Source organism: Pristiophorus japonicus, chromosome 18 (genome assembly GCF_044704955.1).
Source record: "Pristiophorus japonicus isolate sPriJap1 chromosome 18, sPriJap1.hap1, whole genome shotgun sequence".
Classification (NCBI taxonomy): Eukaryota; Metazoa; Chordata; class Chondrichthyes; family Pristiophoridae; genus Pristiophorus; species Pristiophorus japonicus.
Window position 1 is genome coordinate 89,511,482 of NC_091994.1, and position 13,784 is coordinate 89,525,265.

The 13,784-nt window shown below is 41.1% G+C and overlaps 1 protein-coding gene across 2 annotated transcripts in view; it reads right to left on the minus strand.

Moving 5' to 3' along the window:
- The window catches only part of capzb (capping actin protein of muscle Z-line subunit beta), a 109,617-nt gene extending 96,377 nt beyond the window's left edge, over positions 1-13,240 (minus strand). For both annotated transcript variants that reach the window (XM_070860313.1, XM_070860312.1), the window contains exon 1: positions 13,135-13,240. In XM_070860313.1, coding sequence (XP_070716414.1) covers positions 13,135-13,137 — 3 coding nt within the window. In that variant the 5' untranslated portion in view covers positions 13,138-13,240. The remainder of the gene's footprint in view (positions 1-13,134) is intronic.
- Between the last annotated feature and the right edge of the window lie 544 nt (positions 13,241-13,784).

Sequence of the window (13,784 nt, forward strand, 5' to 3'; positions counted from 1 at the left end):
GGGGGGAAAGGAGGCTGAACGGGCCGTGCCCAGATTTACAGGTAGGTGGCGTTGGGTCGGGTCGGGGGTTGGTGGGAGGGAGGTCGGTTCGGATCGGGTTGGGGGGGGAGGGAGGGAGGGAGAGGGAGGTCAGGTCGGGGGGATGGAGGTCAAGTCGGGTCCGGTCTGAGTGGGGGGTGGGGGGGCGGATGTTAGGTGCGGTCCTGGGGCAGGGGGGGGGGGGTGTCGGTTCCGGTCCGGGGGGGGGGGGAGGGGGGGGGGAAGAGAACGTCGGGTCCGGTCCGGAGGCGGGAAGCGGGAGTCGGGTCGGAAGGAAACAGGAGCTGGCCGTGGGTGGAGCCTTATTCACGTAGCCCCAGTGAGGCCATTCGGCCAGGGCTAGGGGCTGCGTGCTTCGGTTCCTCCCACACAGTTTCGGGCGCCTGGAGCTACTGAACATGCGCGCCCACTGTAGCGCGCATGTGCAGAGGTCCCGGCACTATTTTCAGCGCAGGGACCTGGCTCCGCCCCCTACAGCTCCTGCTGCGCTGCGCCAAGGGCCAGCAGGGAGGTGGAGAATCTGGAGGTTTTTTTTAGGCGCACTTTGTGGCGCGAAAAACAGGCGTCCAGGTCGGGACTGCGCCCTTCTAGGCGCGGCTCGAAGCTTGGGCCCTCTGAATGGTCAGAGCTTTGTGGATTAAATGACCTGTTTCGCTCTGGACCTTATATTCCTGGTTGAGAAGCCAATATCCCCACCTCATTTAAAGTTTAACAATATCTGATCATTAATGACATCTATATTACATAAAAGGGGTTTTCCATGGTTACAGTAAATAAAGTCAGATTAACAGCAGCAGACATTATAAATATTACCTTATCCCTTTTGAAGGTGATGACTTATGCTTGGGAAATGATTCCAGCACAGGACCAGTGCATGTATTTCTTGACTGTCCATGTGTACCAAGATTCCAAATATTCTTATTTGATAAAGAGCATAAAGACATATGTATATTTTAAACCTAGAGGAAAAGTATTATATGCCAGAGATAGACATATAATTACAGTTCTGTTTCTTACACAGATGTACTTCCTCATTCTCAAGGCCCACATTACTACAAGCTTTATACCTTGTATCTTAGTCAAGGAGAAACTTCACACAGCACAATGATGTGAAACCAAAGGGATAAGTACACTTCTGTCATTAACTAATTTAAAATGTTTTTCCAAATTTTCCTTTATTTTCAATAATCTCTAAATGCTGGTAGTATATGAATATGAACCTATGTCAATGAAATCAAATATAATGCTGATAGGATATCCCTAAATCCAAATATGAAAGAAAACTGATCCACAGACATTCCTCACAACAGAGTAAAGGAACACTAGTTGAACGAAGAAAATTAATCAAAATGGGAATAAATCAAGGAAAATCATATTTATCTTCTATGTTCCTTAATTACTGTAGCCATTGGCTGAGGGTTTGCAATTAATCTAATAACTTTGCTAAATCACTTTTGGGAACAGTTTCAAGCTGCTATGTTTGGAAATCTTGTTCCGAATTACTACTCACGGAATGATTAAAATATAAAATTACACACTGCAAAAGCACTTTTAAAAAAAAAAGCAAACTGTTGGATACTACAGTTGTTATTTTCCAACTCCAAAGTAGAACACCATGGTACCATTCAGTTCACTCATGCTGCTTGCGTCATGCCAGTTAGAATGATTAAACATCCTGCTGATATTCCTACACCATCACTGTTGTAGACACCAGATTTGTGGGGCTAGGAAATTCTTCAGCAGTTGCAGAAATACAAATCAAAGTATCTTTGTTGCATTGTTTTATTAACTGGGTTTGAATATTGGACTGGAAAGGTAGGATGCAGCAAAATAGATCTAGAAATTATTTAAAACAAATAGTAAAAATGAATAAAATGATCAGTTAATCAAGACACTCAAGGAAGTCACCCTCACACAACACTCATTCAGAACAGCATCCCTTTTGAAAGTTTCAAACCTTCAAATATAATTTTAAGATAGTGTTGGATAAAATCATGACTTGCAGCATCACCTCTTCAATCCAGACCACTAAGTTTAAAGTTATGGCGCAGAGTTTTGGCAGGGTTTTTTTTTGCACAATTCACCTGAAATCGGCGTAACTCACGCAAAAGATTGTGGAATTTTAAGCACAAATTCCGTTCAGCGCAACTCGACTTTGCGCGAGCTTGTGCTAGTTTTAAAAAGTGCTAGAAGCTGGCCCCGCCCACAAAATTGACCACGTCCCACAGGATGAATCAATCAATATTGGGAGTTTCCGCTAATTGCGCTTGTTTACAAGCCTTCAAAAGAAGGCTCTAAAAATTTAAGCTTGTTCTTTGGGTGCAAGGTCACTAAAAGGCACAATTTAAAAGCTTGTGAATAAATTTTTTTAAATTACACTGATAAACCGATTACTGTATCCCAATATAACTAGCAAATGGTTTTGTCTATCATTTAAAAGTAATTTTCAGGCATTTAAAATCAGGTTACTCACATGTGGTGGATTGACACTGATTAAAAATGCTTATTTTGTGATAAACTCATTTTCAGTTGTATTAAATCAACTTGCATCGAGTCACCAATCTTAAATATATCAAGGAATTAAAAAAAAATTTTTTTTAAAGCAATAAATTTTTAAATTATGTTTCAAAACACTGCTCAATTATGCTGGCTCGTGGCAGATTTTGTGTTCAGTAAGAAGAAAATGAATTTGAGCGGATATCCAAGAGAGAAAAAACACTTCTCAAAATGGGTGCAATTTTGGGAGCAATTTGCGGCAGGATCACTGATTGTGGCCAAAGCAGAAACTCTACCCCTGACTTTATTTGTAAACAGCTATTCAAAACAAAACTATGCAATCAGCGATTCTTCTTTATTCGTTACCAGTTTAAGTTGTTGGATTGTAAACATTATTTGCAAAACTTGATGGTGTTATGTTGATGTAGCATGCTTTAATATAAAAAAAAGCCAATCACTATTACCCATCAAGATGTTACAAATGTTTCAGAGTAGATGGTGACATTGCAAATTTCATAATGGTTTCTTGAAGGAAGCAGTCATCAAATGAAGAGATGATATAGTACATATAGTCTGCTCAACTCTGAAAACCACTTAACATATTAGCTGCCTCTGATTTGACCAAATCTCTGGGATCAGTGCAGGTGTCTCAGTACTCACCAATCCTAAAATCAGCATAATACCAGTCAGAATCCTTCCTTTTACTAGAAGGTAGAAGCACTCTATGGTCCTGAAGCACTGTTTTCTGAAACTGGGCATCTATGAGAGCAGCTCCTCAATTGGCTGTTGCTGGAACTTCTTGATATACGAGGAACCCAATCCCCAACTAACCTGCCAGTTATCTGAAAGGGAGTGCAAATAAAACAGCTGTGGCTGTAAGAAATGCAGCCACAAAATACAACCATTTTATTGACACTTTTCATCTTGACATGAAGACAAATCATATATTGGTCGTTGACACCTAAAGCAATGAAGCTCAAGCACTTCCTGTGGAGTTCTCAGATTATAGTGTAAAAGTGCATATTCATGACATTTTACCAACCAACTTAGAAAATCAGCCGAGTTTTCAAGAATAAACTCCAAGTGGAACTTCACCACTAACTGCAAGTTGAAAATTCAATAAAAATGTTAAAGCTGTGATAAACTTTCCCAAGATGTTTCTGCTAAAGACCAGGGCATCAGTAACACAAAATAAGATGCAAATTCATGGGCTGAAAAAATTAAACCTTTTACTGCAGAAACAAAGAACCAAAAAGGAAAAAGCTGGGGTGTAAATTAAAACAAGAACGCTTTACAGTAAATTGGGTAATTGTTCCTGAGAATTAACTTAACAAAAGTTGGTGCGGCTTTAATTTCACAGCTGAATATTCATGAATCAAAGAGAAAATGATGGAAACACACAGGAGGTCAGTCAGCATCCATGCAAATAACATACAGGTTTACGATTTGGGTGCACTCTTATGTTCTGAAGAAGGGTATGCATCTGAAATGTGAACTTATCTATTCTCACTACAGCTACTGACTGACCTGCTGTGTTTCATTAGCATTTTCGGTTATTGTTTCAGATTTTCAGTATTTTGCTTTTCACATGAATTGGTGCAGACTAATGAGTAAGTATAAAATTCACCAAATAAGGCTTACATGAAAATCTCCCATTTTACAGTACGAAGTGCGGAAGGTCACCTGTCCAGCATTGCACACCACAATATTAAAAGCTAAGTTTTTCCCCATTTGGTGGAAGAGTATTAATTTGTACGTGGTGACTATATGCATAAAGAAGAATTACTTTCCTGACTATAAAAATATTAAATTTTACACATTTGTGAAACCAAACAGATCAGGAACATACTGTGCATTCCTGATTTAGTATTGCACTTGTTAATGGTTATTTAAGTATTCTTTCGCTACCACAGCTCTTACCAATAAATGTTGACTATATAGTATGATTAGATTGTGGGTTCAAGTCCCACTCCAGGGACATGAGCACGTAAATCTAGGCTGACACTCCAGTGCAGTACTAAGGGAGTGCTGCACTGTCTCCCGGATGAGACATTAAACCGAGACCCTGTCTGCTCTCTAAAGTGAATGTAAAAGATCACATGGCACTATTTCGAAGAAGAGCAGGGGAGTTATCCTCGGTGTCCTGGCCTATATGCCACAATCAACGTAACAAAAACAGATTATCTGGTCATTATCACATTGCTGTTTGTGGGAGTTTGCAGTGCGCAAATTGGCTGCGCCTGTTCCCACATTACAACAGTGACTACACTTCAAAAGTACTTATTTGGCTGTAAAGCACTTTGGGACATCCGGTGGTCATGAAAGGTGCTATATAAATGCAAGTATTTCTTTCTTTGCCTGTTACTGTCTGATAGGTCAAAATATGAACACAAAATGGATATAGGGTGCACTAAAACTACGGTCATAATCTGACATCTACACACTATTCAAGCCTAATTAGCACGCATTATTTTAAGATAAAATTTACAGAACTTACTGAGTCAAGGACCTTGCAAGGCAACTATCTGTTTTCTTTCTACCTGCCCCAAAGCTCCTAGTAACATAATGGCTCGGAATTCGTGGCTGTAATGATGGCAAAACTGTCAGCGTTCGCCGCCATCATTCTGTAAAACTGACACCAACTTCGAATTTGCAATCTTCCATGTGATTGGTTACTTAGCCTGTTTGTTGATATTATTGTTGCTGTATCCTGGAGATCCCCTATAGGCGATGCCAGTATGAAATTAATTTTGGGAAAAGGTGAAATCCACGTCAGATATTACTCGACTTTTGTGGGCAGTTTTCTCCAAGGTCAGCAGCGAATTCCGTCGCTTACCACAAAATCCGGGCCAAAGATGCAATCCCTCACCATGTTGACTCCCACGTTTGTCCATCTGCTTCCCTCCCCATTGCAAATATGTAGCCAACCAATTGAGCCTACTGGGGACATTTGTACACATTGCTGAATAGTATCTAAGCTTACACTTTCCACTAGCAAAACCAAAATCAGGGAAAAAAAGTGAAACAAATAACCAGAAGATTAACAGGGAGAACAAGAGACAGACTGTGCCAGGAGTTAATTTTCTTCAATTCTAATGATCTGCATTTCACATGCAATCTGCTGACCTACAAGCACTGAATTCAAACCCCAATTTGGCTTTCAAAAGACTTATAATTTTACACAACACGAAAAAGAACAATTTTGCATTTATATAGTACCTTTCATGCCCTCGGGACTTCCCAAAGCACTTGATAGTCAATTAATTACTTTCAAAGTGTAGTCACTGTTGTAAAAAATTGGCAATGTGTCAGCCAATTTGCGCACAAGGTCCCACAAACAGCAATGAAATAAAAGATCAGTTAATGTGTTTTAGTGAAGTTGGTTGAGGGATAAATTTTGGCTTGGACATCAGGGGAACTCCCCTGCTCGTCGTCATATAGCCCAATCTGATCTTTTATGTCTACCCGAGAGGGCAGGCAGGAAACTTGGTTAAACACCTCATCCTAAAGATGGCACCTCTGACAGCGCAGCCCTCCTTCAGCACTGACCTCCTTCAGCACTGCACTGGAGTGTCTGCCTTGACACTTTTGACTCGAGTCCTTTTAAAAATCTTGTATGGCAATTTTCTCAAAATCACAATGTTTACAAAATTCCTGGTAATACCATTTTAGCTGCAAGAGGTGTTCCAGACAGTTTTAAACTGAAATAGCCACATAGTACAGAGTGAAGCATGAGGTCCTGCCAAATGTTTTGATTAGTTTGAGATCTTGTATTCCAGCACAAAGCACACGGGAACCTTCATTGCAACCATTAGCAGATCGATTAATGCAACTACAGAGCTGTGCCAGTTCCTGGAACGTAGGCTTTTACCACATATTAATGTCTGCAGCCAACAGAGTCGATTGATTAAGCAACTAAAGCCAGGAAATAGAACTTTCCAAACACTGAATTGTGTGTTTCAATTTAGAGATGCAGCAGCATTTGATTAAAATATATACTAAATAGTATATACAGTAACTAATGCAAAAAAAATTACTACAATGTCCATCACACAATAGCATATCCCCCTCCTGATAAATTAAATTATTTAATCTGAGATTTATGGTATAACAAAACAAATTTATCTGCAGGCAGTGAACAGAAGAGGGTTTATAGTTCATACAGAATAGATTCTTGAAAGTTACAAACCTTTGAAAAATATTTTTCCCAATGTTAAATGTGGGCACACTTAGACAACTAATAGCTGGAGGCTGTATGCTAGTAGATAAAAAGGAAAAAAACAAATCTTGGGCCTTTTTCCTGAGGTTTCATGACAACATACAATAGCTACTGTTCTGTATGACTGAGTTGTTCTGCCTTCCACAGTATTTTTTTTTTAAATCGAATTACTGCATATACTATCCTGACTGAATCACTAAATCTGCTCTGTTTTCAAACAGAGTAGTTCATGTGTAATAAGTTTAAGGAAAGTTAACTATTAACAGCCACAAACTAAAATGGTATTGGTGATGGTGCTGGAAAAATGCACAGCATTGGGCAGGAAGAAGGAAAGTGAGATGAAAACCTAAAGACCTATTCCACCTCTAGTTCTGCATGTTCTACTTACAGTACCAGAGTAAATGCTGGCTCCTAGCATTACATCCACATAAGCAGATTCACCAAGGAGAAGCCAATTATATCAACCTCTTTGCTAGCAGATCTGAACAGCTGGTTATATACTGCTTTATACATGGACTCAACTGTAATACTGCTGTGGTATTAAGTAGCAATATCAGTCAAACAACAAGTGCATAGGGGTTAACGGAGTACCCCTTTTCTTCCCTCAGAGAAAATAATTACACCATAGGAACATAGGAATTGCTAGCCTAAAAAGACCAAGGTCCATCTAGTTCGCCTTAACCATCCTGGTAGTCGAATGATACAATAAATAAGTTACTGACAAATCATGGGAATCAATCTCTACCTACATTTGGTCTACAATAGACCCAGATATGAGGCAAAGAAACTCCCAGTGGTGTAAAGCTTTAGGAACCATAGGTCCAAAGTTACCCGTTCCTCCCAAACATATGTCTATAACCTGTATTAACAAAGTAATCTCAGAGGAACAATATAAAATGACACTATTTTGTGGTGGCCTCTGTTGTGCAAATAATTCATTTTTTGTTTCAGATTTGCCTGTTCCAGATGTAAATTCAGGAAATGCATTTGGTTTAACACCAAATCTTCAGCCTGGAGTCCTCAGCAAACATCAGTTAACTGATCGAGCTAAAGAGTAAAGTACAAATGGAAAAACAATTATGTTCGGCGGAACAAAAATCTAAATTTCTTACACCGAAGATAATGGGTGGTCGGGGCTTCGTTGAGAGCTCCGGAATGAACGGTAAACAATATTCCAAGCACATCACAAGTATGTGTGTGACAGCTTTCTGGGCTGACCTGCCCTCAAACTACTGACACTCCCTCTGAAATCATTCCTTCCTTTAACAGCACAGGCAAAACCAGGAACTCAGCAGGTGGAAAATTGCATGATCTTACATCCCAGGAAGTTCAAGTGCGGTAAAGAGTCAGCTTCATTACACACTTAATTCCTCTTTCCAGTATATACTCTGAATTACGGTAGGAGCAAATAACAGACTTTTATTGCAACTGAAGTGCAAATTCACAATATGTGCAAGTTTACTGCTGTAAACAGAAATGAGTTAGAACCTTTCTGGGATTGCTTTTTGTTTAAAGTGATATAAAAATGTCAAGCTTCCACCAGAATGCCTCCCTCTCGGAATGGAGACCCCACCAAAATGGCAGTGACATCACTGAGCCTGATTGCTGTCCTTCATTTTCAGTGCTGGATTTTAGAATAAAAATGTTGCATAGTAAAATTAAATTAAAACTAAAAGTCTTAAGTGTCATATTTAAATCTGAGTTCTATAACGATGACATTTTGCTATCCCAGGACTAGGACGAAACAGCACATCCTGGTTGCAACCAGCAAAAGTTTCAGTGTAAGTTAAGAGTTAGTTCATTGAATTTTAGTTATTAAATTTTGTTTAAATATAGATTTAGTTAGTAAAGTATATGCACTGCAAAAGGATGCTGTACAGAATTTCCTGATCTACCCAAAGATTTGTCACAATTACCCAGAGAAAAAGTGCTATAAACACAGTGGAATCAGCATTATCCACAATAATGACAGGGACCATCCAGGTGGATAATGGAAATTGGCAGAGTACCCAAAATTTGGTCTTGCAACTAGCACAGGAACAAAGAGTTATATAGTACAAAATAAAACGCGTGTCATTTTCCTTCGTCTGGGAGGTTGATTTATGTCAAACAGCAAGTTTACATTATAGCAAGCTGTGAAATGAGACAACTTGCATAAGGCTTTGTTTATGAACATCATGGCAGATAATTGAGAAAACAAGTAATTTTTCAGTGTAGATAATGGAGGTTCCTGTACCTCCGCGGGAAGATTATCGGCACACTAGAAATTACTTCTCCCCTTGCTCTTGAGAGAAGTTCAAGCAACAGGAACTTTGAGGCTCAGAAAAAGCCACCAACGGTATATTATTCTCCCTTCTCCGAAACTTTAAGAAATACACATTTCAGAACGGGAACGGTAGCATAGTGGTTATGTTACTGGACTAGTAATCCAGAGGCCTGGACTAATGATCCGGTGACAAGAATTCCCCACCACAACAGCTGGGGAATTTAAATTCAATTAATTAAATAAATCTGGAATTAAAAAGCTAATATCAGTAAAGGTGACCATGAAACTACCAGATTGGCGTAAAAACTCATCTGGTTCACTAATGTCCTTTAGGGAAGGAAATCTGCCGTCCTTACCCGGTCTGGCCTATATGTGTCTCCAGACCCACAGCAACATGGTCGACTCTTAACTGCCCTCTAAAATAGCCTAAGCAAGCCACTCAAGAGCAATTAAGGATGGACAATGAATGCTAGTGACGTCCACATCCCGTGAACAATTTTTTTTTTTTAAAAAGATAAAAAAGAACCAGGTCAAACAGGTAGCAGAGAAAAATGAACACGTCTACAGCACCCAATGACTCTTCCTGACAGTTAGCCAATAGTGGCAACAGTGAACTAGGAGTAGTACTTACACCTTACATGGGAAGTATGCCTTTTCTTAATAAAAACACCAAACAAGAAAAACTTAACAAAAGTGCCCCTTTTTTAAAGGGGCCGCAACTACTAGAGAACTAAACCGTAAAACAAAGGAAACTTATAAAATTAAATAATACAACATTTATTATTCACTACACCCTCCAATCCAAGGTGTTCACCTGTCGCAGAAGACCTCAAGCGTACTGGCGGACACTGTGCGCTCCTTCTCCAGGGACACCCGAGCGCAACAAGACCACAGGAAAGAGGCAGGCAGCTAGAGTGACCACTGCCACGGGCTGGGTACAACCTGGACCTGTGGATAGTCACCGTGGCCAGGTACAGATCCCAGATGCCCTCCGCACCATGCAGCCAAAGATCAGGAGCGTGGGACTGAAGTGGAGCCAGAAACTGCCGATCATAGTGGAAGAGCAGCTGCAACCTCTCACACTCAACTGAAGCGTGGAACACAGTCTCATCCACAGAAACACACAGGATTAGTGTCAGCCGTGGCAGCACTCTTGCCTCAGAGTCAGATGGTTATGTGTACAAGTCCCATTCAAGAGACTAAAGCACATAATCTGGGCAGGCACTCAGAGTGCAGTACTGAGGGAGTGCTGGCCTGGCGGAGGCGCTGTCTTTCAGATGAGATGTTAAACTGAGGCCCCATCTCCCTCTCAGGTGGACTTAAAAGAGCCCATGACACTATTTCGAAGAGCAGAGACAATTTCCCAGGTACCCTGGCCAATATTAATCCCTCAACCATCATCACTAAAACAGATTATCTGGTCATTATCACATTGCTGTTTATGGGACCTTGCTATGTGCATACTGGCTGCTGTGTTTCTTGCATTATAAAAGTGACTACACTTCAAAAGTACTTCATTGGCTGTAAAGCGCTTTAGGACGTCCCAAGGTCATGAAAGGCGCTATATAAATGCAAGTTTTTTCTTCCGAGTTACTGATTTTAGTCCAAGGGAAATGCAACATCCCTGGTTCTGCACAAGGGCTGGAACAATTGGAATGAATGTAATTCCTGGACCACACTCACACCTATTAAAGAGTTTCAGGGCAGTACTTCAAAAGGCCTGGAAACAAGCTGCTCAAGCTTAGATAGCATATGATAGAGGGAGATTAAACAAATTCAGGTAGAGAAAAAACTCTGGTTTCTCACAATTGCCACAGGATCAAAAAGTTAAAAGGACTCGTTTGAAGAGGTGCTGTCACTAGACTTACTTAGAATATTCAGGAAACAGTACAGATTTTAATGCTGTGCAGGTCTTCATTCATTACATGGAACTGCTCCCACTAACAAATGAAACTTGTAACCACCAGTACCCTAAATTCTTTCAACATAACCAAAGTTTGGAAGAAAACAAAATCTATATTCGCACTACTCTGTCTTTTTCACAGTTCAAGTACAAATAGTATAAAAATTTCACATGCCCATTACACTTTACTGATATCTTGTTAATAACACAGAAGTATTAAGAGCATCACAAGTACAGCAAGAGCAGCCTGTACAGAAGCAGTAAAAAGGCAAGGGTTTACTTGAGCTCTAAAATGTTTCAATGTTCCTTTAATTTGGAAGCATAGGAAATGAGAACTGGACTATGACAAATTATCGAGGCAGAAGAGGAATGTGGGTCTGTTATCAAATAATCTGACATGTATTCAGGTCATATAAAGACAAACACACTGCCAAAGCTTAGTTTGAGCTATGGCCTGGATACTCCTTTACCATCAACTTCCTGTTAAAAAGACTTATCAGCAAATATAAACTCATAGTCAGAGTGTCATTTGATCTACAAAAGGATCTTTGAGACCAGGAACTGGAGACACCAAATGACATCTTTAGAATTGAATTGGTTACAATTATAAGTAAACAAATATTGTGGCATAGTGTCATGGTAATGATACTGGACTAGCAATCCAGGGGCCTGGACTAATGATTCAGAGACAAGTGTTCACCCCACCATGGCAGCTGGGGAATTTAAATTCAGTTAAATAAATCTGAAATAAAAAGCTAGCATCAATAATGGTGAGTATTGTTTAACTACCGGATTGGTGTAAAAACCCATCTGGTTAACTAATGTCCTTTAGGGAAGGAAATCTGCCATCCTTACCCAGTCTGGCCTATGTGTGACTCCAGATCCACAGCAATGTGGTTCGACTCTTAAATGCGCTCCGAAACAGCCTAGCAAGCCACTCAGTTGTCAAGAAGGTGGTTCACCACCACCTTCTCAAGAGCAATTAGGGATGGGCAATAAATGTCTGTCTAGCCAATGATGCCCACATCCCGTGAATTAGTTTTTTTTTTTTTAAAGTGTTTTTTTCCCCAGTGCAAGCCATTCAAACATTTTAGAAAACAGATCCTACAAAAAGGATCTTCAAAACTACTGTTTCTGTAAATGTAAACTTATCATGAATCCAATCTGTCACCCAGATAACTTCCCCCTATGTATGGTGAAGTGTCTCTGATGTGCCAGTCAATGGCAGAAATGGAGGCAGCAAAAGGAAGAGGAAACTACACTTTTGAAAACATGCAGGTAGACAAATTACAAATATTTAAGTGTCCGGAGCAGACACATCTAATTTTCTGATCAATTGTTCTATATCCAAGAATGTAATAATAAAAGGGTGCTGATCTCATTCATTGAACAGTACCAAATACCACACACTGGATGGAGTGCACTGGTTTGGCCTAGTTTCTAAACCACAAAAGCAATGTGTCCCCTCGTGAACAGTATGGGGTTCAATCTGGGTTATAAACTAATCTTTGGGTTTAGATAATCGTTTTATTGACCACTCAATCTTCACCACTGTATCTTGACAGCCATCTGAATCCCATCCAGTGCCTTACAACGCCCCTGCAAGTATGCTGAATAGCTTTTGGGACACACTTCCTTCAACATGACACAATGGGAAACTTTGAGATCACAATAGCCTGACATCAGAAAGAAACCCAACTGCCTTTAGTGAGCTTCCAGAGAATAATTAGGAGATCACAAGTCAAACAATACACTTTCCACAAAGTACAAGATTTGATCAGACCCTCAAAACTCGGGGTGTTGGCACAGATTGAGGTTCAGGGCAGGTTGTGACAGCCCCAAAGACTAAAGCAATCCCAGCTCACTCAAGATTGTAGTGTGAATGAGGAACAGTATTTGGCAGGAAGTTTACCGCCACTTTTAGAGAGGGACGCAATGTAAAAGAGAGGAAGGGTACTTTGTGGCAGCTCCAGGGAATTTGCTGGAGCCTTCAAGTGCGGCCACGCGCAGGAGCCGTTACCGAGGGAGGAGGAGGGAGAGGAGAGGAGAGGAGGAGAGGCCGGACTGGGCAGCTCTCCCTCCCCGGTTTCCGCTCCTCCTCACACACCCCGGACGCGGCTTGTGGCGCCCGGAGAGGAGGGTGAGGGGCAGCCAAAGGCCCCGCTTTATCCCGGGAGAAGGAGCGAGGAGCAGCTCCGGGCCCGTACTCACCATGACGACGGTTAGCGGCGGGTCGGCGGGAGCGGCGGCTGCGATCTCGCGGACGGTTCCTTCCTCGGGCCCGAGTGATCATCCGGGTCACGCAGACAACCCCGCGCTCAACCAATCAGCGCCCGGAACTCCAGCTTGCCCAAGTATGGGCCTTGCAATGCGGAAGTGGCGCTTCAGCACACACACACTCTCTGCTGCACTGTAAACACCCTCTTCCGTTATACACACTCCTTATTATACTGTGTGCACACCCATTCTTACACCAAACACAACTCCTTATTAAACTGCAAACTATACTCAACTACTTCACTAGGTACACATTCCTTATTATAGTATGTACACCCTATTATACTGTGTGCACACCCCTTCTTACATTAAACACAACTCCTTATTAAACTGCAAACTATGCTCAAACTATTTCACTAGATACACATTCCTTATTATACTGTGCACTCCCTATTATCATCATCATAGGCAGTCCCTCGAAATCGAGGAAGACTTGCTTCCACTACTAAAGTGAGTTCTTTGGTGGCTGAACAGTCCAACATGAGACCCACAAACCCTGTCACAGGTGGGACAGACATTCGTCAGGGGTGGGTGGGACTGATTTGCCGCACGGTCCTCCCACTGCTTGCGCCTGGCCTCTTCAC